At 39.1% G+C, this 26,246-nt stretch overlaps 1 protein-coding gene across 1 annotated transcript in view; it reads right to left on the bottom strand.

Annotated features, from left to right (window-relative positions):
- Positions 1–26,246, bottom strand: part of gxylt2 (glucoside xylosyltransferase 2) — a 39,494-nt gene that overhangs the window by 6,463 nt on the left and 6,785 nt on the right. Inside the window, exons 2-5 of the mRNA XM_048606431.1 lie at positions 17,853–18,045; positions 10,170–10,301; positions 7,762–8,013; positions 4,415–4,538 (exon numbers count right to left, since the gene is read on the bottom strand). Of these exons, the coding sequence (XP_048462388.1) occupies positions 4,415–4,538; positions 7,762–8,013; positions 10,170–10,301; positions 17,853–18,045 (701 nt within the window). The remainder of the gene's footprint in view (positions 1–4,414; positions 4,539–7,761; positions 8,014–10,169; positions 10,302–17,852; positions 18,046–26,246) is intronic.

Raw genomic sequence — 26,246 nt, 5'->3', positions numbered from 1 at the left:
CAACAATACCAATGCCTCTTGAAAAGGAGCTGGTCATGTATTCCCGAACTATTACCTTATCTTATGGGTTGAACAGAAGCAAGTAAATCTATGATTTTTGTTACTGAACCCCTGATCATTCTATTCAGCAGTTTTCAGAAGCATCTCACAGCTGGGCTAAATGAAGATCAATGAGGCTATGGCTTGGATTTTCACCACAACATGTCTCTGAAACACAGTATGTGTAGTTCGATCCAGTAGCAGTAGGTATGCACTCTGAAGTCTTTTGGACAGCAAAGGTATTGTAAAGTACCCTTACGATATGGTTCCATACCTTTGGGCATGGTAATGTGCCTTTTGTAAGTGGTATGATGCCCCTTGGAATTGTTAAAAAGTAGGTCTGAATGGGCATAAACTTTCCAATTGTCAAGTTCACCGTAACTGTCATCAGACTTGTCAAAATTAACTGCGAAAACTGTCAGAAGTGTCAAGATGAATTATTAAGAGGAACTGTCAAAAACAACTCAAACTGAGCTGTCAAGCAATCAAGGCATTTAAATAGAAGTTGCTGGAAAAGCTCGGCAGGTCTGGGGAAGTGTCATTTGACCCAAAACATTAACTCTGCTTTCTCTCAACAGATGCTGTCAGACCTGCCGAGCTTTTCCAGCAACTTCTATTTTTGTCTCTGATTTACTGCATCTGCAGTTTTTTTCAGTTTTTATAAGGCATTTAAATACCTTGTCTTTTACATCTTTGGAAAAAAGTGGTCCACAGTGTTAAAAAAAATCATTGCTTGCTATTTGACTCTGTTGACATAAGCCTGAGGATTTTTACACTAGATTAGTACTAAACAACTTACTTCACTACCATCCATTATCATAGTCAAGTGCTTACCATTTCACAGTTTGATACGTTCAAGTGCTCATGGACTTTTCGAAGTGGACTATAATTATTAGGGATTGTTATAAGGAATTACGTACTTATACAAAACACTTTATTTAATAAGATAATACGCAAGGATCATTTTGTTGGCGGGGGGGGGGAAGGTCGGTGTGCATTTTGTAGAGGGGTTATAAGATCAAAGCATTGCTGTTCAAGTCAAAATGCGGCCTTTGGTGAGCATCTGAATTCAATGAAGAGGATGAGCAGCATTAAAGTAAGGCAAAGTAAGGTCTTTCCTTTTCTTTTAATTCGTTAGTTCCAAGAGTGGTAGTAATGGCAGTCAGTGGAGTGGTATATTCCTTCTCAGAGATATGAGAGATCGGTGAGAAGTCAAATATGCCCAACTATAAACTGTCTACCTGCGGCTCCTCTCAGACCACATGGATAAGTTGGAGCAGCAGTTGGACTCACTGGAGGAGCACAGGACGCAGAAAGGTTTATACACTGCAGTTTCAGGGATATGGTCACATCAAAGGTTCAGCCAGATAGATGGGTGACCACTGGGGTGGGGCAAGAGGGAGGGTGCAGACAGGCAATGCAAGGATTACTCCGTGAGCCATGTGAAGAAATTAGATTGGGGCAGCTGTTTGAAGGTAAAAGACTCCCACATATCAGATGTGATTAAAATGTTAGTTGATCGGAATTCAGGACCAGCATGTTCCTGTGACGATGAAAGAAATGGATGATAAGATTTCGGAACCCTGGGTAATGAGAGATATGGAAGTTTAGTCAAAAAGGAAAAAAGGAAGCATATGTAAGGTTTAGGAAACTGAAATCAGACAAAGCCCCTGAAGAATTTAAAGGAAGCCAGGAATAAACTCAAAGATTTAAGAGGGGTATGAAATGTTCTTGGAAAATCAATTTAAGGAGAATTCCAAGATTTTTTTATTTATATTAGGAGCAAGAGGGTAGATAAGGAAAGGGTAGGGCCACTCAAGGACAAAGCAGCAAATTTATGAATTTATGTGCGCAGCCAGAGGAAGCGGATGAGGTCTTTAATGAGTATTTTGAATTGGTATTCACCAAGGAGAAGTACAGGGATAGTTGTAAGATTAGGGAGAAGTATGCTGATATTCTGAAGCATATTAATACTAAGGAGGAGGAGCTGATGAATGTCTTGAAAACATTAAGGTAGTTAGGTCCCCAGGGCCTGATGGGATCTATCCCAGGATACTGAAGGAGGCAAGGGAGGAAATTTTTGGGGCCTTGACAGAGATTTTTGTGTCCTCTTTAGTCACAGGTGGTGAAGTCCCAGAAGATTGGAGAATAACCAAAGTTGTTCCTTTGTTTAAGAAGGGCAACAGGGATAATCCAAGAAATTATAGGCCAGTGACTCTTAAATTAGCGGTAGGGAAATTATTGGAGAAGATTCTTAGGGGCGGGATTTATTTGCATTTGGAAAAGAATGCACTTATTCGGGGTAGTTAGCATGGATTTGTGTTGGGGAGATCGTGACTCACAAATTTGATTGAGGAAGTGACAAAGATTATTGATGAGGGTAGGGCAGTGGATGTTGTCTACTTAGACTTTACTAAAACATTTGACAAGGTTCCTCATGGTAAGCTGGTCCAGAAGATTAAGTCACATAAGATCCACAGTCAGTTGGCAAGTTGCTTGCAAAATTGGCTTGCTCTTCGAAGACAGAAGGTAGTTGTGGAGGGGTGTTTTTCTGACTGGAGATCTAGGACTAGTGTTCTGCAAGGATCACAGCTGGGACCTTTGTTTTTTGCAATTTATATAAATGGTTTATATGAAAACGTAGGTGGTCTGATTAGTAAGTTTGCAGATGACACGAAGATTGGAGGAGTTGTGGATAGTGAGGGAGGTTATCAAAGGATACAGCAGGATATAGACCAGTTGGAAAGTTTAGCAGAGAAACGGCAGATGGCGTTTAATCCAGGCAAGTATGATGTGATGCATTTTGGAGGTCAAATGCAAGAGGAAAGTATAAAGTAAACATCAGGACCCTTAGGAACATTGATAGACAGATGGATCTTGGGGTGCAAGTCCATAGTTCCCTGAAAGTGACAACACATGTGACTAAGAAGGTAAACAAGGTGTATGGCACACTTGCCTTCATCGTTCAGCACATTGAGTATAAAAGTTGGCAAGTCAACTGTATAAAACATTAGTTAGGCCACATTTGGAGTATTGTGTGCAGTTCTGGTAACCACACAATAAAAGGAGGATGTGGAGGCTATGGAGATGGTGCAAAAGCAGTTTACCAGGATGTTGCCTGAATTGGAATGAATTAGCTGTAAGGGGAGGTTGGACAAACTTGGGTTGTTTTCACATGAGCGCCAGAGACTGAGGGACGACCTGATAGAAGTATATAAAATTATGAGAAGCAAGGATAGAGTAGATAATTGGAGTCTTTTTCCCAGGGTGGAAATATCCAATATTAGGGGGCATAGGTTTGAAGTGAGAGGGGAAAGTTTAAAAGAGATGTGCAAGGCCAGTTTTTTTTTAAACATAGAGGGTGGTAGATGCCTGGAACATACTGCTAGGGGAGGTGGTGGAAGCAGATATAATAACAGGCATTTAGGCAAACAATGAACTGGCAGGGAATGGAGGGATATGGACCATGTGCAGGCAAATGGGATTAATTGTGAATGGTATCATGGATGGCACAGACATGGTGGGGCAAAGGGAGTGTTCCTGTGCTGTACTGTTCCATGCTCTATGTGAAGGGACATAATTGAATGTGTTTTTCAATACAGTGAAATCTTAAACTGATACTTTATTTTATCTTCATACAGGTCCTGAGCTCTGCCAATTGTGGATACTAGTTGAGTTTGCATGATACATATGAAGGCAAAGGGTGGTGTGTGAGGTGCATCAATTGGCAAAAGGATGAGAGGGCAAAGGAGGTGGTTACAAGGAGGTAGGTTGACGTAAAGGGTATTTTAAACAATGAAGGGTAAGTGCAACGGCAAGGCATGATGTGACATGGGATGGCATGAATGAGGCATTATTGAGTGTGTGAGGCATGATGGGGTGTGAGGGGTGGGGACTGTTCTTTTCTTTAAAAGATTTCCACAGTGTCAGTGCACTCAGGCAGGCCTTCTGCACAGTTTCATCAGCTACCAGAATCATCATCTCTCATTCAGGAATTGACCAGCCAGACTCCTCAGGAGCTCCACCACTCCAGAACAACAATCCTAATCTGGTCAACCTTAACCCGGGTTGGGTTTTTCAAATGGAAAAATGTCCTGCAATTCCTGGGCTCTGTTATGATGCATTCCAATGCAATGCAAACAAACACTGGTGGGAAACTATTTGTGTTCTTCAGCAGCAAAATAATGAAGTTATTCAACAATTTGCAGATAATACAAAAGACCTCACTACAGAGAATAGACTCAAGTCACTGCAAATTTCTAATTATCTTAGAATGTCACAATTAAAATGAAAGCTAGGTATTAGGTAGATTTTTTTCTGCCTTTTTTGAAAAAACATTGGAAAATAAATTCTCAGCTGGCTTTACGATACTTACCTGGATTGTAGTGAAAGATTATATTTAATAAATCCTGGTCTCCCCATGTGATATCATTTTTGTATTTATGATATAAAGGATACAGCAGTTCTTCCCATCTTAGTCCAGTTGGAATCATACTGTTCTATAGGATCAAAAGAGCAAAAAACATGAACTATTTTATAGATAAAGTAACATTTTACTTAGAACTCTCCTGAATTACTTCACTTACACTCCTGCTGTCAGCCAAGTGAGAAAGAGCACTTGAAGAAACATCAGGAAATTACCACTGGTTTCCTGTTTAAAAACTGTAGGGTGATAACGGGTGAACACACTACAGAAATGAGGGACACACTGTTGAAAGGTCTACAATGACTGTAAAAGGTATAAAGGAAGGAATTCAGGTTCTTTATTGCAGCTCTGGAGGCCTGCTCCAGAGATTTCAAGCAAACAGGAGTAGCTACACCAGAACTACTGACAGGCCGACTAGGATTCCTGCCACTGGCACCATATTGTTGTGTACCAGGTCAGTCAGGGCCAACCGTGAAAACCTTCACAGTAAACATAGTGGGAAGGAAATAAAAAAGAAGAACAGCTATTGAGGGTACCCAGGTGACACAGGTGGCACTCTGTTGTAAATAGAAATCTACATTCAGCTACTGATTGCTGTTTTACATCATCACTCGACTGATCTACTGCTATTGCAACTGCAGTTACAGGAACCAAGCTACACAGCTATCCATCCATAGCACCATACCACCTCGTAATCCTGTGACCGGGGGTGCTTGCTGAACAAGTGCAGCATAACATTTTGTAATTGTTCAGGAGTGAGCATGCCCCACGTTCCTCAATCCACTCAGAAACACAACCCTTAACTGATGGGTGACCAGGACCTTGACTGATATCGGTGAAGCTCCCCGACTGACCTACCACCAGTCCCCTGACTGGATAAACTGGACTTGCAGTGTCACTGTGGCCAACTCCACAGTACTGACATGAGCCTTTCAACGCCCCAACGGCCAACTAACCGTGCTCAAGCCCCCGGAATGATATTTGACTTATACTGCCTTGATTTTTCATTTTTATTCATTCAAGGGAAGTGGGCTACACAGGATAGGCATCATTTATTGCCCATTCCTGTTAGCCTTGGAGAGGACTGTTGTGAGCTGTCTCTTGAAACACTGCTGTCCATTCAGTGTCAGTACAGCCTAAAGCTGTTAAGGAAAGAGGTGCAGGAATACTACCCAGTGACAGTGAAGGAACAGGGTGGTGAGAGGCTTGGAGGGGAATTTGTAGATGGTGGAATTTGCTGCCTTAGCCCTTCTAGATGGAAGTAGTTGAGAGTTTGGAAGGTGCTGTCTAAGGACCCTCAATGAATTTCCACATTGTATCTTGTAGATGGTACACACTGCTGCTAAAGTGCATTGGTGGGGAAGGGAGTGGATGTTTGTTTTTGTTGGGCTACTTTGTCCTGATTGGTGGCAAGCCTCTTGCATGTTGTTGGAGTTGCACTCATCCAGGCAAATAGAGAGTATTCCATCAAACTGCTGGCTTGTGCCTTATAGATGGTGGGCAGGCTTTAGGGAGTCAGGAGGGTTACGTGCTGCAGCATTTCAAGCCTCTGACTGGATGGAGGGAAGGTCGTTGGTGAAACCACTGAAGGTTGCTGGGTCTAGGACCCTGTACTGATGAACACGTGCAGAAGGCTCCTGGAGCTGAGGCAACTTGACTTCCAACAATCATAACCATCTTTCAGTTTGCTAGATCTTGCTTAAAATCATTTTCAAATCAGATGTCCCAGAAGGTGGCAATGGTTGCGTAGAAGCTGGTGCGACTTTGACTGAATTGCCGCCTATTTTCAGTAAGACCATAAGAAATCAGAACAGGAGCAGGTCATTCGGTCTCTCAAGGCTGCTCCGCCAATCAGTAGGATCATGGTTGATCCAAATTTTCTTCATATTCATGTTCCTGCCCTTCCCCATAACCCTTGATTCCCCTATTGATCAAGAATCTATCTCAGCCTTAAATGTACACAAGGTCTCTGCCCCTACAACTCTCTGGCAAGAATCATGACCCGGTGTGTGTGCATCCAAACAAGTGCACAGTGACTGAGTGCTCAGAGAGCAACTAAGAGCCCCGAGATGCACTCTGCTCTAATCAACAAGATGGGTGCCTGTCCCTGTGTGCAAATGGCCTTAAAATTCAACATATCAATTTTCTCCAAAATGTAGTTATGAAGTGCTTTGATGATATATTGAGGCTGGAGTGTGTCAAATGGTGTGTGGATGAGAAATTCAGATACTCATTATTCCTGGAGAGTGCCCCGCAAAGTTGGCGAATGCTAGCCAAGATGAAAACCCAGAGGAGCAAGCAGCAAGCTGGAGTCATCAGGCACCTATCATGTTGGAAATTATCACAGCTAGTTTCCCTGTGCTGTGTGGAAGGATATCAAACAGCGTATCAAATGAAGTGAGAATGGGCAATAATGAGCTGTTAATGCATGCAAATGGACTTCTTGCCACTCACTAGTGAGTGTTTCACCTCACCGTTCAAACATTGGATGCAAAATTGGACATTTTTTCTTAATATCTAGAAACTGATTTTTCTGATATCGCCACATTTTCCAAACCTTCTCACCATTGCCATGTTGTTTCCAAACTGCCTCACCATGTTGTTCAGGAGCTGGTAAAATTCAGCTCTACATCTATGTACTTCAGAGGAGGGAATCACAAGCCACAAGTGCACAGGGGCAAGGTCAGGGCATGGGAAACCACAGGTAATAATACAAAGCCCATGAACACGCTTTGTTGCTACATATCCCTCAGATTTATTTAATGAAAACAAACTAACTTTAAACTTCTACTGCATAACATGTCAAATTTTGTTTCTAGGCCTCACTTTGTTGCTGTTTTCTGTGATTAATATTTGACTGCTTGTGCAGGATTCTGTCTCAGAAACTTGCTTGCCCTTGCCTCTGCCCCTGCCAGGAGAAGAAGTTAAAAAAACTCTCAAAATCTGTGTCATACATTCCTAGATTTTTGGGAGCTAACAAACGATTTATTCTCTACAAGAAACAATGTCAAAACTCGTTCAAAAACATCTGAGCTCTCTACCATTTCAGATAGCTTGCGCGAATCCATCAGACGCACAAACTCAACAGTTAAAGCCAGCCATTTTTCTCATCCTGCTTGGAACCATAACACAAAGTTTCATCTCATTTGATATAGATCAAAGATTAATGGAAGTCTTGGGACCTACTTTTACACTTCATTAAAAGAGCCTGCCTAGGAAGAGCCAGAACGGATTCAGGATGCAGTTGCAGAAAACCCAACTCTTGCAAGATTTATTGTGGATTATTGCTTTTTTACCTTGAATAGTTGATTTCTTATTCGAGTCAGATTCATGAGCATGACTCCTGAATTGACTCCAGCTGCTCCATAATAAGGATGTCGTGCAAACCGACTGTACCATCCAATTCTTGGTATTTCATGTTCTGGGGCCATGGCTGCAAGTTGTGTGGAGTTGAACAAATTCAGGAAATGCCAGACATCATCGATTGGTCTCAGGAAAAGAACATCAGTATCAACATATAGCAGCGAATCGACATCTCTGAGAATCATCTGATTCGGAAGCAAAAATGCAGAATTTTTTTTAAAAGAAAAATACATACTATATATGTATGAAGTAAACTGCAAATAAAATAAATTAAGTGCAATGGTTATTCAAAATCAGGATCTGATTACTGAGATAAATAAAACTGATGTAACTGAAGAGATAGTAGGAACTGCAGATGCTGGAGAATCTGAGATAACAAGGTGTCGAGCTGGATGAACACAGCAGGCCAAGCAGCATCAGAGGAGCAGGAAGGCTGATGTTTCGGGCCTAGACCCTTCTTCAGAAAAATTGAAGATCAGGCTTTCCACTCTAAGTGACTGCAATTCAAACTGGGATCACAAGATGAGATTTCTAATCCGAGCAGAGCTGTATTCCCCAATGAATAAACCTTGCAAGGTGCTTAAAATTCTAAGCTCCCTTGATAAGGAATGTATGTAGGGATTACATCCATCCTCTTAATATTTCTGAAAGATGTCTGCAATTTCACTTATATCAATACAATAGGTATCTGTTTTAATAATCCAAGCTCATAGTTCCTAGCCTATCTTAAGAACAGTCTTCTACTCCATTATAAAGGGTGATCATTGCAGTAAGCAAGTCCATATATTGTGGATGAAATTAAATTGGTTACAGAGCTTCCCAAAAGTAGACTTCATGCTTTACTGGAATTTAGACCGCATTAACGATACTTTACTGATGCCCCAAGTAATTTTTTCAGCAGTGGGAACCTTCTTAGTAATCTCAATTTCTCATCAAAGTTGAGTTTTGGCGGTTTCTACTTGTAAGCACCTGAAGCATGAGGAAAGAAAGAAACTTGCATTTATGTAGCATATCACCAAATAAGCCAAAGCCCTTCAAAACCAGTCGAACAGGTCACTGTTACAGCATGGAAAATATGACACCTGGCCGTACAAACCACACTAAGTGAAAACGTACTCTTTTTAATTGTTTTGATCGATGGGTAAATGTTGGCTTGGACACAAGTAAAATATCCTGCTCTTCTTTAAATACTGATATGGGATCGTTTAAATCCACTGAAAAGATAGACGGGGCCTGATCTGAATAGTAATTATTCTGAATACTGGTTCTACAGCATTTATCAGAATTGACAAAGTACTATGTTAGATGACAATATCTTCAAGTCTCTAGAATGGACCTTGAATCCAAGTGCCTGTTTGCTCAGCGAGGAGTGCAAGCAAACTACGAGGTTTTAACAGAGGGCTTCAGCAGAGTCGGACTGAGAGTTTACTAAATTTTTGAGGATTGTAAAGTGAAAAAGGATTTGTAGATCGGCAATAATTAGAAGGGACAGATGGGTTTGTGAAGAAAGGAATAGAGCAGTCCATTGTCCCTCCAACTTCACAAATTCAGGAAGTCTGAAGGTTTAACAATTTCTCCACAATGTGATCACTTTGGACTTGGATGTTTGGTAGTGCTTCACCTAGAGTATGATTATGATCTGGATTGGTCTGTAAACTATTTCTCTGCTGGTGGATTTCCTTCATGGAGGATACCTTTTCTGCTGAACTGAATAGTTGCTCCACGTCCTTATCTGAAGAATCCTTACTTTTCTGAATTTTCTTCAAAAAAGGAACCCGCCCCTGCTAACTCCAGTAGGTGACCCATTACAGATCAGGGGTACCTTTCATTTCATGTATATCCATCATGGAAGACAGCTGCTCTGTTAATACAAGTACTTTCTTTCTTGTGTGGATGTTTGGACCAGCCAAGTTATTTTTTGTTATATCGTGCCCTGAATCTGTGGATGCTGGTGGGGTTTCTTACAGTCATATGCAGTTCATGTCCACTTTGTTAAAGCAAATCTTTATTGTCAATCTGTTGACACATCTGTTTTGAAACATACATGTTCTTTATTTCAACTTGTTGAGAAGATGAATGTCTGTATTTGCCTTGCATAGATGTCTTCCTGGTGAATTAAACATTTTCACATCCTCAGTCATGTTACGACAGGATTGTCGCTTGCTTAACATTATTTCTGTCACTGGTCCTGATCATTCTTCCTTGAATGACAAAGAATTGAAATGTTGTTCCTAGGTTTGTGATCCCTCAACACCCAACATTATAATCAAATCTATTCTATTAATTTGTTCATCAGAATTTCAGTTATACAACTGAAGGACAAAAAAAAAAGGCAACCTACTGGAAGAAAGAGGCGTTGAGCAGCACATGGTTTAAATAGATTTTTCCATTCCTGGGGTTTTCCTGCTAAGAAGGTGATTGGGTAGATGTTATAGTCAACTTGCGATCTGAAGGAAAATGGCCACGCTTTAATCTGTTCAAATCAAAAACAAGGGATTATAATACAAGATGCAGCTTCTCATTTTCTTTTAAAGACGTTTAAACAGAATGAAATTAATGCTGGTATATTCTGAAACTGCGTGAAAACTAACAGATAACTGAACTATGGTGAACTACGGTGTATCCACAGCATTTTAGTAATCAACAAATATACACTGGTGAATTCTGTAATTTCCTGCACACATTCATTGTAGCAACCCACACTTTAATTTTAATGTTAGTTTTTTTAAAAAATTACTGCAGTAAATTACGAACATAAATTCATCTTCAATTATATGGTCAAAAATGAAGTGTGGAATTTCCTTTATCTTTCACTGAAGATGTGTGTTTTACAACTTTCACTAAACAGTACTGTTTATGTGCTACACATTCAACAATTGTTCATCTCATTTGCATTGGAAACCAGATCTTCAAATTGTTTTCATTTCTGGTTTCCTGGTCAGCTGCAAAATATGCAATGTTTTATCAACTACAAAATTCTTTGTTAATTGGTTTCAAAGACTTTTGCTGAGATAATCAGAGTCATAGTCCCAAGACTCACTGGCAGCTTTCTTCAAAGGAACTGTAATTCATGATGGTAGATCCAGCATTTTATGTTGGCCGAATAAAATGAACTTAACACTATGGATAGCCAGCTCATGGGATCTGGATTAAAACAAAGATTTCCTAAAGTGCTGTTAATATATGGCAGACCCAAAATTATTTTCATAAAAGAACTAATGACTGAAGTTTCTGATAACGTTCTAGACTAAATCAATGTTACATGCTACATATAATTTACTTTGTTGTTGCTGTTGACTCCAGTTGTTGAATTTCAACCGTGAAGCTTGTATAAGAGAATGAACATGGATTTTGGATACTCTGCAGTAACTAAAGAAAATAAACAGCTGGCTCCACAGGAACAATGACTATACACTTTCCATTTCTTTTATAAAAAATACATTTACTTGTTCAGAGATTTCTTCCTATTTTTATGATCATCCACTTTTCTGTTTCTATTTAATTGCTAGATTTACAAGCGTCAAAATAATGTTTCTTTTCTCTTGAGAAAAATAAACTGCTGGCCTAATTTTGTCAACGGCTACTTTTTGGTTATCAGGAGCCCTTCTGTTCAATTTAATGTTTCAGTCCAATTCTTCTACAGCTGTTCATATGAGCAGATCAGGATACTGTCCTTCCTTAGTCCCTCAGTAATTTCTGTCAAATTTGGATTTTAATTATTTTCTAATCAACCTGTTCAGAGACATTGTTACACACGTCTGGAGCAGGTGGGACTTGAGCCAGGGGACTATTGACTCAGTGATACTACCACTGCATCACTTCAGTCACTGAAATTTGAATTCTAAATAGAACTCTCAATTATAACAATTGATCAACATTTCCACTAAGCTGCACAGCCACTCCGAGGGTCTGAGCAGGGTGAGTGATGTTCCCTCTCTGCTTGCAGCATTGACTTCACTGCACACAGATCTTGGTTCCGTGCAGAGAAAAAATTAGTGGGAATGCTGCAACCAACCATACGCACCACTCTTGCAAGCTCAGCAACACAACACTAATATTGTGCCTTAAACACTTCGATTTCCTTCTACAGGATTTGTCTTCTACATTTCAAATGGATCTCCAGTACAACGAGTATGTTTGTTTATTTCCAAGTACTAGTTGTGTTTTAATAGTTTTTCCCTTTTGAGATGCTCATGAGTGAGTACCAAGGGTAGTTTGTATGTACAGTTTTTGCTCACCAATAAACATTAACTACATCTATATTGTAAATCACGATGCATGAAACTTCTTCAATTCACGTATCTACACTTACAAATAAGACCGTTCTGGAGTTTTCAACTATTGATTGCCTGTGCCAACTCTTCAAAGCAGTTTGTCAATTTTTGCCACTGTCAATTTACTAACTCAAATCAGGATCAGGAAAAGCATTGGTGAGCAAAATAAAGGACTATACAGACAGCAAGAAAATAGCCAGTTAAAGAGTATGACCCACTGAGGACCATAGAGATGCTTGTGAACCACAAAGATGTACGCACAGTCCTTAATGAATACTTGCATCAGTTTTCACAATGAAGAAGGATAATGCAGATATAAATATCAGAATGGCAAACTGTGAAATTGTAAAAAAGATTTAACATGGAGGGAAAGGAAATATTAGCAGTTTTAGCAGCCTTAAAAGTGGTTAGACTCACAGACTCATACAAGGTGACCATTGAGCAAGGAAGGAGATATCAGGGACTCTAGCAGTAATTTTTAGATCCTCTGTAGCCACAAGTGAGGTGCCAGAGAACTGGAGAAATGCTGACACTGTCCCATTATTTTAAACAAACAGAGTGGGAGGGATATATCAGGAAATTACAGACTAGACAGTCTAACCTTGGTGTTGGGGCAAGTTATTAGAAAGAATTCTAAGGCACAGAATAAAGAAGCACTTGGTGAGACAGGGATTAATCAGGAATAGTGGGCATGGGTTTAGTAAAGGAGGGATGTTAATGGTGGAGGGAACTTAGGAAGTAACCATGTATGTCGTGCAAGATCGTTTTGATGCTACATCAGTTTGTGAGAGTCTGTGGGATGGGGTGGAGGGTGCATTGGCCAAACTGACTGGTTTCATTGCTGACCAGCTTGAGCTTTGTCCAGCTGAGTGCACAAGCTCCAAGGGGTCTCGGTCTCCCTGTATTTTCTATGTTTACATAAATATAAAAAACACTGTTTTAGATTGATTTTAGGAGGTATGTTGATGTTTTTATATAGTCGTTTTGAGGGATGTTGATGTCTCAAAGCTCTGCTTAGTTACGGTTTACTGCGGTTATGCCTACCTCTTGATTATCCAGAACATTAGATCAACCAGCACACCCATGGTCTCATAGGTACTGGTTAATAAAAAGTTTGCTATATTCACTTGTGTTGCCATAGCCTCTAGGGCTGTGGGCCAAGAGCTGGAAAATGGGATTAGTGTAGTCCTTCTGTAAGTACGATGACAAGTACTGTACACAGTATTCCAGATGTGGTCTCTCCAATATACTGTACAACTGAAGCATAACCTCCCCACTCGTTCATTCAAGTCCCCTCACAATAAAACAAAAAACATTCCCCCCTCACAATAAAACACAATAAAGTGGTCCCGATTACTTGCTGTACCTTCTGCAATTCATACATGAGGACACCCAGAACATTTTGCATCTCAGAGTCCTGCAATATCTCACCATTTAGATTATATGTTTTTTAGATAATATTCTTTCTGCCAAAATGATCAATTTTACTTTTTCCCCATGCTGTATTCAATTTACTAAATATCAAGACAGATCACATGAATTTCTTGGCAATTCACAACTCCTCCATTCCCCCCTTCCCCGCCGTCCCACTCCAATGTTAATGACACAGTAGGCTATTACATTTTATTAAACTTCACAATGGATTACAATTCTTAACTTTTGCTAATCTAGCCTTGAAACTCCCTCTCACGAACCATTATATCATGGTTTGTCTCAATGACTGCTCTTATTTTGGTTGATCACCCTCCTTTCTTGGGTTTTCATTCATCTGACTCTGAAACTACCCTTGGTACTCACTCATGAGCATCTCAAAAGGGAAAAACTAGTAAAACACAACTAGTACTTGGAAACAAACAAACAAACAAACAAACAAACAAACAAACAAACAAACATACTCGTTGTACTGGAGATCCATTTGAAATATAGAAGACAAATCAGATAAATAGATGTCACTCAAGTTTTACTGGCTTTTCCTTCTGAAATAGTAACAGCTCTTTCCTGACAGCTACCCTCACTGAGTGAGTCATGCTCCCGGGACTTTTCTCCCCAGCTCTCATCTTGCTCAATTGCATTAAACAAAAAAACTGTCTGCAAGCTTTTCAACACCCACTCTCTCATCAGCACTCAAATATTAATGCTCACAAGCTTTTTCTGAGCCCCTTATGGCTTCCTCAGTACAAATTCAGCAACCTTCCCACTTTCTCAATTCCCCCAGGGTTTCTATTGAGCCCTGGCTCTAACACTTAGCTGCCTAATACTTCCAAGAACTCCCGGAGTTATAACCGCACAGAGCCTTCCAGCTGCTCTTTATTCCTCACTAAGTCCCTACACAGAATTTGTGGAGTTTTGTCACCTTCCCAGTTGTACAGTTAACTACAGCACTCCTAACATGAGTCTGTTCTATTTCTCACACCCTGACTCACTGCTGTTAACTTTGAACTCCTTTTCAGTGACCCTCTCACTGTTGTGAGTAACCTATCAAAAACCTCACATTAAGCCACTTCCTGTTGCGGGGCAGATTTGAATATTGTCACTATTTGCTTCAATCACTCCCTGTGGTCGCACGTTTCCCAGTCTTAACATGTCTCAGTGCAGACTGAAGTCCTTACTAGATTTCTTGCTGACTCTTTTATATTGAAGGTCCCTAGCATACTCTTTCCCACAAGTATAAGAAGAATCTCTTTGTAGTGTTCAGTTATCAATTTTACCTCATGCAATCACCATGTAACTGCCAACTGTTTTCATTTACTTAAAATAGCACCTTCTCCAATCTCAGATAAGCACATCGTCTCTACAGGGCACGTGCAATTGATGTGTCAAGTGATCGGAATAGAGGCATCAGCTGTCACTCGAACATAAAATGTCAAACATCAAACAACTGTGACATACATCATTTCCTTATATCAATTACCATCTGAGGATCTCTGAATTACATCAATAACTGAAGGGAAACCTGCAGTATATTATGGTCAATCTCTACTGAAGGTCAGCCCCACTCAGAATTAAGATCCTTGCAAACTAATTTCAATTCAGTCCTTTAGAGGAAACAGAGAGAGATGACCACGAGCCCGTTCGGCTGCAAGAGAGATAGATCCATGCTCCAGTCAGTTCTCATCCTTCTTCAGCATTTAATGTTTTCTAAAAGTGTTCAACATTCTGATCATGTCATTTTATTTCTCTATAATTCTGAATTAGAAAACAATTCACAGCATGCTTCATTTGGATCAATCCTGATTTAATAATTCGGATCCTGCAGGCACATCAATAGTAAATATTTGGATTTTTCAAAAATTATGAACTATTTCAGAAATTGAAAACAACATTAAACATATATAGTAACATTTATATATTGGCTAAATATTCCTAACACTGGGCAACATTAGTCCAGGAAGTGTATGTAAGCTCGTTCATTTAACAGTGGAATTTAATTGTTTAGCATATCAAATGATGAACAAACTGCAATAAATTTGGTTGATAACCTCATCCATGCCTTTGTTACCTCTAGACTGACTATTCTAATTATATTTTAATACCTCACAGGTCTTCCACATTTTGCCCATCATTAAATTGATGTCAATCAAAACTCTGGTGGCCAAGTTTGAACTTGCACCAAGCTTTGTTCGTCCATCACTCCTCTATTGCTTGCTAATTTACACTGGTATCCAGTTAAGCAGTGCCTCGATTTTAAAATTCTTCTCCTCATTTTCAAATTCTCACATGGTCTCACTCTTCTTTGTGTCTGAAAACTCCTGCAGCCACACAATCCTCTGAAATATTTTTGCTCCACAAATTTTGGCCTGGTGAGCATTGCTGATCCACTGTTAAAGCCCTAAACTGTAGACTTCCCTCCTAAAACTTCCTATCTCTTTTTAAGAGGCTCTTTAAAAATCAAGTTTTTGAACCTCTGTCTGAGTACCTCGTTACGAGGTTTGGTCTCAATTTTTTTTCATAAAATTCCTGTGAAGCACATAGGTAAGTCACATATTTATATCATGTTTTCAATGTAACAAGCTGTTGCTTTCATTAAACGACACTATGTAATTGAAAACCAGTCCCAAGGAGATCTAAGTATATTGCACAAAGTTGCATATTGTTTAAACAAAAGAGCAGCTTAATGTTGTAAGAAACAAGTAGTAACTTGTAAGAATGTGAGGGAAGCACAGATATTATTGGACAAAGACATCTTCTTGGGTTAGTAAGAATTTATGCAATTTGATGCTTTTTGATTTTATCAACAACTGCAACTGAACATTCTGGCTTGGTAATTGGTTCTTTACTGTTAGATGCAATTATGGTGGGCCAGACTTATTGTTTATGCACAAATCAGGCAGCAACATCGGACAAGCAGAGATATGTAGTTACAAGCAAAAATATGGAATCATCGATTCACACAGAAGGTTGCGGCTTCTATTCCCAATCCAGAAACCAGAATACAAATTCTCGGCTGATACTTCAAAACAGAATCATAGAATCCCTACAGTGTGGAAACCGGCTTTTCAGCCCAACAAGTCCACACCGACCCTCTGAAGAGCATCCCAATCAGACCCACACCCCCCCCTACCCTATCCCTGAAACTCTGCATTTCCCATGGCCAATCCACCTATCACCTTCCACATATCTGGACAGTATGGGCAATTTAGCATGGCCAATCCACCTAGCCTGCACATTTTTGGAGGGAGCTCCGCACTGTCGCAGGTTCTATCATTTGATAATATGCTAAACCAAGACTCCATTTGCCCTTTTATGGTTCCTTGACAGCTTTTGAAAGAAACGCAGGAATGTTTCTACCCCCGTATCCTAGGCAATATTTCCTCAACCAGCATTAATGAGCAGATTACCTGTGCATTATCACTTTGCTGTTATTGGAGCTTGCTCGGTGTAAATTGCAACCATTGCACATTACAACAATGGTTGCAGTTCAAAAGCAAGTCAATTACAGTAAAATTCTTTTGGGTGTTCTGAGAAACCAAACTGCAAGTCTTTCTCTCTCTGGCTGAGATCAGTTATTCCAACACAGACCAGGGAATATGAAAAAAAAACTACAGATGCTGGAAATTCAAAACAAAAACAGGAATTTCTAGAGAATGTTCTGAAGAATGGTCACTGGACTTCAAACGTTACCTCTGCTTTCTCTCCACAGATGCTACCAGACCTGCTGAGTTTGTCCAGCAATTTGTTTTTAAATGGGGACTTTCCTGTTGTGAATGTTACATGAGCTCAGCATAAGCACTTGCAACTTAATAATTGACGTGAATGTCTATTTATTCATACTGGTCAACTTCTACCTGTTGAACATTGAGCATGCATTGTACAAACATCAATTAGTCACCAAGGTGACTGATCCACTGCTTTTACAAATACCAACAACAGTGGATTTTGATTCAGAAATATATTCTGCTGCATAATTAACTATAAAAAAAGCAATAAACTAGCCAAAGCATTGAATTGTACTTTTAGGAAAGGAACCATTTGAGCTACAAGAGGCCATTTATGTGGGATGCATCAATACATTAGTCATTACACTATTAAATGAATTCAAACAAAATTCAGAGACAAAACATAAGTGTAGAGTCAGAAAATATAAAGTCAGTATGTGAGAGAATAGAAAGCAATCCAATTAAAGTAAGTTGCAAAAACGATGTTGGCATAATCTTCCATCCAAGATTAACAGTTGCACTATTTAACAGACATTGTATATATAAAGAACACGTTTTTAACACCTTAAACTTGTTTTCATTTGGAGTACTTACACTAGTTTCAAATTGTGGTTGCAGAGTATCTTCAGCAAAAATATGGAATTTTATCTTATTTAAGCTGAAGAGAAGAACTGATTTTAACATGGTCATTGTTTCTTCAAGCCGGTCCCCACAAGCTACCACCGCTAAATGCATCCATTCTTCTCTGCGCCATGTATGGAGGCGAAACACTGGTTCATTACGATTTCTGAAGGGAAACAAAATATTGGAGCATATTGATCAGTCAAAATCTAGCATTACAGCTTTCAAAATGTACACTGCCAGTTCAGGCTTCTTCTTTCTCACTGTCACTCGTGGCAGACAGTTATTAACATATTCAATAACTCTTGCACACCTCAGCGGGTTGTAGGAAGGACACAAATCCCAGACAACATCAGGTTTTATGCATCAGTCAATACCAGAAATGTTCAGATATTTTTCTACATTTGCTATCCTTTGCTTTATTGAAAGATGAAGGATTGTTTTTATCTAAAAAACTACTGTTACAGGTTTATCCAAATAAATTGACTGCTACATCGTTCAAAGAATCTTAGAATTTACAGCACAGGACAAATCCATTTGCCCAGCATACAGCTTTGATAGAGCTCTTCAGTTAGTTATATTTCCCTATCCTCCACCCAGATTCATGCATTTTTCCCCCTGTTATTATACAGTTCCTTTGTGGAAGAGATGAAAGTGGCTGGGTCAGAGATATGGGTTTTTGTCAGTCAAAGTTTTAAGGGATAAGGAGAAAAAGTAAGTAATGCGGAGTTAGGTCAGAAATCAGCCATGATCTCATGATGGTATAGAATGGAGTGGCTAATTAGCCAACCCTGTTCATATTCACTCTCCCATATGACTAATTCAAGACTCGCACAGAAACAGACCTTACAAAAAATTGAAAAATTAAAAATGCTAATGGAGAAGAAGGTCTTTCAAGCATTGTAATGGAGGCAAAAGAAACCCTCTACAGTCATTCAGGAAGCAGTAATTGGGAAACAGGAGGCTTCATGACATCAAAACTGAGCAAGCTGAACTGTGAACTGCAGGCAAAGTACAGAACTTCAGTACACTGATCAGTGCCAAGAATGCTTTCAAATTGAAGCTGAATCTGTAATCTTTCCAATTAAAGACTAAACACCGAAACACTTTCCAAGTCTGGAGAGAATATTAGAAAACAAATCAAAGCCAAAAGAGAAGTGCTTTTACACAGAAAACCTCTGTGCACACCGGAGGAAGTTAGCAGAGGAATTCAACTGGTGATTTCAGGAATTCAAAGTGATAGAACACATTGATGTGTTTGTTTGAAATCCATTTCTTAAAGTTTACATGAGTGGGTTGGCTACCAAATTCCATCAGCATTTGAATTACAAAGCAGTGGAGTTGATATGGAGATAATTACAGTGTGGAATGATACTGAGCTGAAAGTCAGATCAAGGGACAGTGATTTTTAGAGACTCAGTGTAAACCATGACTTCTATCATCTAGTGTGTTTTAAAGTGAAAGTTTACATTGACTACACGTACCTCTGTGAAGCAATCTTCTTCCAAATGAAGAAAAATCAAATCAAAGTTTCAAACCCGCCTCACAAGTACCCATTTGATGGTTTGTATATGACAAGCATCTCAACATGCAGAACAATCCAGGCTTCAAGGCACTGGCAGATAATGTATAGTCACAGGTGTCTCACCGAGACTTATGGAGTAGTGGACCGATTGAATAAAATATCAGGGATACTAAATTTATATAGCACAAATTAAAATAGACTGTTTATTCTACATTTTCCTATTTTGCAGTTTTTCTCTGCACTTCAGGATTCCTAGGTATCCTCCTGAGTTTCTGCAGGATTTAGCTTTACATTTACTGTGATATAACCATTCTACTGTCGTACACCAATAACTCATTGCCTAATGACAAGTATTGCTCCTGCTCATTAAACCTTTTCAGCAATTGATCTGCTGGACTATTTTTGATGATTCTCGCAATAAATGTTCTGACCTTTGTGCACTCTTTGTCAGATTTTATGAGATGCAAAAATTGATCAGAAATTTCCCTCAGTTGTCAGCCAGATATTGGTATTGCTGAAGAACAAGATTCTACTTCTTCTCCAGAATAAGATCTCCTTTTCCTCCTCAATCCACTGTTGATCCTAGTGTATTTGCTATTACTTGCACCTTACACGAAACAGAGTATGCCATATTCTTATCATAAGGACTAAATATACTCTATTTTCAGTTTATATTTCAAATAAAAGTTTGGATTGCTGTGTTGTAGAGACTGAACAAGTTTTTTTTATATAACTTGAAGGATAAGTGGAACTATGTGGTGTTCATTCATTAGTTACGCAAGAGCATGTAACTTTTAGAGAAGTTGCATTTGATACTTTTGGTTGAATAAAAATGCCCAGCAAAACCTTTTGGATTGGCTTTAAGTTCTGGCTTGTGACGGAACCAATAAAAAAGGAGTAGCAAAACTCAGTTGTGAAAGTGTACAGCCAGAACTGATTTCTCTGTCTCTTCCTCTCTACGAATAGAAGAAAACCGGTGCTAAGTGATGCTGAAAAGAAGTTCAAAATCAAACAAAAGGTCTGCATCCAACTGACCAGGTACCAAATTGAGGATCACCTCAACTGACAACAACACAATAGAATTACTAAAACCCAATACAGGATTGTTCAAAAGTCATGTCATTCACTCACTTTTTATTTTGGACTTTTGACCTCAACACTTGGTTCCTTTTTCCCCATATGTTCCACCCACAATATTCCTGCTAAATTGTTTGTCTTCTCTGTCTTATCTGTCCCATTTGAGAGTGAATGTGATGATTGGATTTAAAAAGACATAATTTATATTTGCATATTAGTTATTAATAATCCATTTTGCCATTTGTTAAAAGAAAAGCTCGTTATAATAAATAACTTGTTTTTTTTGATAATTGATGAAACCTGGTATGAACATCTTTTATCTTGGATAGTGATCACAGTCAGGCAAATTAACCATCCTTGTGATTAAGTCGATCATATCTCAAATTTGTGGAAACTTGTGGAATAGCGGACTTGTTTCCTACATGCTCTTATTTTGGGGTTGAGACAGTGTTTTATTGGCTAAAAAGTCTGCATTTTTATTTGCGTAGATGCACATTTGAAATTTCTATTCATACCAAGAGTTTTACTGAAGGCTTGTGGTCCAACTCAACCTGAAATTTTAGTCCCACAAGATAGTCTGTGAACCTTTCATATGTCCTTTAACTGCTAAAGCTCCCTTCTCTATGGTTGTCAACATCCACTTAGTCTATGTCAAAATACTTGATTTAAAAAAGTTTAATGTTTTGTCTGTTTGTGCCTGAACATGGACTGCTGCTAGTGCTGTGTTGATGATGCATCTGCATCTACTATGGCGAATAAGCCTGAATTGTGCTGTGCAAAAGCATCAAGAGAAAGCAATTTTTCCTTAATCCTTTCAGAAACTGCAGTCTGTTCCTGACTCTTTATGGGTTATGTAAGACTGGCTAAATTACAGATAAACATTCCTACTTGCTTTATCACACTTAAGAAGTGCCACACTTAATTTACATACTGCAGTACCAGAAAAACACTGATGGCTCTGATCTTCCTTGGAACAACTGTGATGTTTTGCTCTTGGATAATCTGTCCTAGAAAACAGTCATTTAAGAGAATTGGCATTCTTCGTTTAGTGTGAAGTCATGACTTAAACACATGCCTAACCCAATGGCTATGTTTCCTCTTCATGTTATCCTGCACTAGGATATCATCCATCATGCAAGTGGTAGTTTCTTTCTTTTCCCGGATACCAGACATTGCCTTTTGGATAACTTCTGGTGCACAGCACATCCCAAATGGAAGCAACACTGCCCAAATGGTATAATAAATGTCGTCAGCAATCTTGACAATTGGTCTAATGGCATCCAGTTTTGTGCAAAACTTGTGTTGCCAATTCTACCAAACTATTACTGATGAATGAAATAGGATGAATTTCCCTCCTTACTCCTTTATTGAACAGTGAGATCCACACATGCTCTTTGTTCTCCAGCATCTTGGGTATAATTATAGTCCTGAGCACTACTGTGTTGGTTCTGTCACTGGAGATATGACCTATTTTTCAATTATGTTGTTGAACTGAGATTTTACTTTTCCCCAAACAAAGAATTAGGAATTTTAGGGGGAACGTACAAGCAGATGGGCTGAGCATCTTATTGCAGAGTTGTGATACTACTGCGTATGGTGGCATGAATCTTCGAATACCTATGGAAAAACCTGTTGAAACGTTCTCCCACCTTCATTATGAAGAATTGTATCCATTCTCTGTAATAGACCTCAAATGAATTTCTGCTTAACACAGGTATTCTGATTCTTCAGTATATAGAATGTTTTGTTGACATTTAGTCCTCTATTACTACATTTCATGGCAAACTTCTCAAGCATTGGAAAATCACTGCCTCTTGCACTTTGGCATTTTATGCTTGCTGGTCTGATTCTCAGAGTTCAACCATGACAGGTCGTCTGCCAGCATTGAAACAGCTTCTGTGTTAGGTCTGTATTCTATTTCAAAGGATTACACCTTCACACTGCTGTTCCAAAATTCATCTGTACTCTATTTGATCTTCCTAGAAATGATGCCCCCACCTCTTGTTTTGTACCTTAAAATGCTTGAACTTCCATTTCCTTTTCTGTGGAAATTATCTTTTTTGCAGGTGATGAGGGTGACCTTAAATTTACAACATTCTCTAAAGTTTCCCAGCTGGCCACATTTATAGCACTTAGCCTCCCCTTCTGGACATTTGTTGTGTTTGTAATGGTCTTTGGGGCCACACCTTGCACAACCTAACATGGTTAGGTATGTTTATCCCTGCTCTTTTGCCATATATGCTGGTTTTCAGGATGGTGACAATTCCGCTATGTATCCGACCAATTCAGACGAATCCCTGATGTTTCCTTACAGTGACTAATGACTGATTTTGGGCTCTGATGTCTGAGTGCAAAATGAATTGGATTGCCTGTTCCAATGTTAAATCTTTCTTAGATTGAAGAAAGTCGAAGAGTCTGATAAATTCTCATCCCTTACAAGGATTACAATACAGTCTCTAATTTCTTCATCCTTCAAAGCTCCACATCAGCATATCCTGGTAGGCAAGAAAATCCATTAAAAAGGCTTGTATTGATTCTCCCAGATTCTGACATTGCTGATTTAATCTTGCCTGTCCTGTCAATAAATCACCTTTGGGATCCAAGTAGGCATCATATTACAGAGTACTTTCTTGCACACTTTGTCTTACCAGAACATCATCAGCTATTGGAACAACATCATATAAAAATGTGCTGATTTGTTGATGTTATTTGGGAGTAAATCTTAATTCATTCATGTGAAACTGCCACTTCCAAAGCTGCCAGTTGTGACCTTGATGTGGGCCTTCTGTGTGATCAGGCTATTGACGTCAGCCAATTCTGCTGGAGATGCAGTCACTATGGATTATCGCGCTTGACTGACCAGGGTGAGCACTTAGGCTTTTCCTTGTTGCTGTCAAAGTACTTGAATTCCACATCTTTACCTTCCAGATTATTGTCAAATAGGGTTTCTCTTGGCACCCTTCTGAATCTTCTTGCTCAGTTGCCCTGTAACTGAAGTCTTCTGAAGTCTTTTCCTTGCATAAGGAATCTTCTTTCTCCAGCTTTTTCCCAAAGTTATCTTCTTGGCCTGCATGCACAGTCTTCCTGCTTTTTATTCAGCTGCTCCTACAAAGTCTTCTGAGGTCTTGTACTAATTTAGAATCTTCCATTTTCAGCTTTGTACCTTGGACTCTATTTTAACTTCAGATCCTAACTATGAAGTTCTTTTTCCCCAGCTGCCAAAATGTTTGACTTGTGCTTTAAGCCAATAGAGTTACCTACTTTATGATTTACTGTCACACTCCTTTAACTACATAGTGGGTTATCAAATCCAACTCTCCAGTACAACATTGAAGACTTCCTCCTCACAAGCTCATCCTAGACTGGTGTATACTATCTTACTGACGGCAGTGTCATGTGACCTTTTAGATTATCATGATTTACATGAATCTTAATATGCCACAAATATCATGAAGTGACTGTCAGGGCCAAGAGGCAAGAGATGAGCTGATTGAAAAGTGAATTAGATATGCATTTTGAATGTAAATATATACAGAATAGTTTAATCATTTCTGTTAATATCAGACACGCCCAACAAACCTAAAATTCATCATGACAACCTATCACATAATGCAGCATTTTCCTCTAAAACAAATGGTGCCAGTCATTGTATTCCTCAGCTGAACTCGAGAGCATTAAACCTAACACAAAATTAAATCAAACCCAAGTAGCTTGCACTTGTCAACAATAATTGAAAGATTAAAAACTTTCCGGGATGTTTCGGATATGCAAGGACACCTTTTAAAAGCAACAAATTCAGAGTGGAATTATGGGGAAAGATGTTGTAATAATTAGTGACTCATTTTAAATACCCAAATACTTGCTGGTTAGTGGAATAGGAAAAAGCCTGAAAAGGAACTCGAGTGTCAGCAAGTGTTAATTAACTGTAGATCATCACTTTCTAGTGCAAACGGGATGGTAAAGAATATCAATGACAATCCTATAAAGAGCAACTTGTAAGTTTCTGAGAGATACATTGCCAGTTTGCTATGACTATGAGGAATAATGAGCCACCAAGATTCCTTGGGAAATCAGGAAGAAATTTCTAAGAACACTTTACAAAACTGGTCATGGGTTCTTTTTTGATGCTCTGAAGAAATTTCCTGGTCAGGGAATAAAATGCACAAGATTTCACCGATACAATGTGACCATGATGGACTTGATCAGCTAACGGACCTTTTCTCATTCTTTTCATTATGCAGTCCTGATGGGAATGAATTGGTTCAAACAAAATTCAATTATTAGATACAATTTCAGGAATTCATATTCTCATTTTATTCAGATTGAAGTTGTTACAATAGAGAAAGAGGCATCCTTGGGAAACTGCTATTGACCAGGTTTTCACCAGCCTCATAGCAACAGGAAAAGGCAGCATGGTTGGGAAAATTATTTACACTTGGGCAGGCCTAGGCTGGACTTGGTCCTCAACATTATGTTCCTGCCTGCACAATCTGTGAAAGACATATTGGTGGAGAAGAGATAATAAGTTCACTAAATAGCCTATTATTTGGAATTTTCTTACCATATTTCTGATTTTACTTGATTTTATTTAGAATATATATTAACTGGTTGGACAAAGCCAGCAAGAAAGACAAACCATAGTTAACAAATCAACTGAAGTTTTTTTGGGTGTTGGTTTAAATAGAATACACGAGGGCGAAGCAGTGGATATGATGTTTTTAGATTTTCAGAAGTCTTTTGATAAGGTTCCTCATAAGAGGTTAGTATGTAAAGTTAAAGTACATTGGGTAGGAGATAATATATTGGTATAGATTGAGAATTGGTTGACAGACAGGAAACAGACCATGGGAATAGATAGGTCTTTTTCAAAGTGGCACCCAGTGTCTCATCGGGTACTGTGAGGATCAGTGCTGGAGTCCCAGCTATTCACAATATATATAAAAGGTCCTGGATGAGGGAACCAAATACAACATTTCCAAGTTTGCTGATGACAAAACTGGGTGGGATTTTGAATCGTGACGAAGATGCGAGGAAGCTTCAAGGTGGTTTAGACAAGTTGAATGAGTGGGCAAACCAATGTCAGAGGAAATCTAACATGGCTAAATGTTAAGTTACATACATTTATGTGAAAATCAGAAAGGAAGAGTATTATTCAAATGGTAATTTTAGTTTTGAAGTGTGGATGAACAAAGGGATCTGGATGTCCTTGTATATCAGTCAATGAGATAATCAATGAAAGTAGATAGACAAGTGCAGCAAGCAATTACAAAGGGAAATGTTATGCTGGACTTCATTGCAAGAAGTTTTGAGTTCAGAAGTAGGGATATCTTACTGCAGTTATACAGGGCCTTGGTGAGATCACATGTGGAGAATTACACACAGTTTTGTTCTTCCTACTGAAGAAAGGATGTACTAGCCTTGGAGGGAGTTTAGCAGAGATTCACTAGGCTAATACTGGGCATAGCAGGACTGTCCTATGAAGAGAGATTAATTTGACTTGATAGAAACCTGAAGAACTGCAGGTGCTTTAAATCGGGAACAAAAACAAAGTTGCTGGAAAAGCTCAACAGGTCTGGCAGCATCTGGGAGGGAAAAAAAAGAGTTAACGTTGCGGGTCCAGTGACCCTTAATTTGACTAGACTTGTATACAAGAGATAACAAGGTTTAGAGCTGGATGAACACAGCAGGCCAAGCAGCATCAGAGGAGCAGGAAGGCTGACGTTTCGGGCCTAGACCCTTCTTCAGAAATGATTTCTGAAGAAGGG

This window comes from Rhincodon typus, chromosome 16 (assembly GCF_021869965.1).
Source record: "Rhincodon typus isolate 14 chromosome 16, sRhiTyp1.1, whole genome shotgun sequence".
Taxonomy (NCBI): domain Eukaryota; kingdom Metazoa; phylum Chordata; class Chondrichthyes; order Orectolobiformes; family Rhincodontidae; genus Rhincodon; species Rhincodon typus.
The sequence above is the reverse complement of the archived record's forward strand: the minus strand, read 5'-3'. Positions and strand labels throughout refer to the sequence as shown.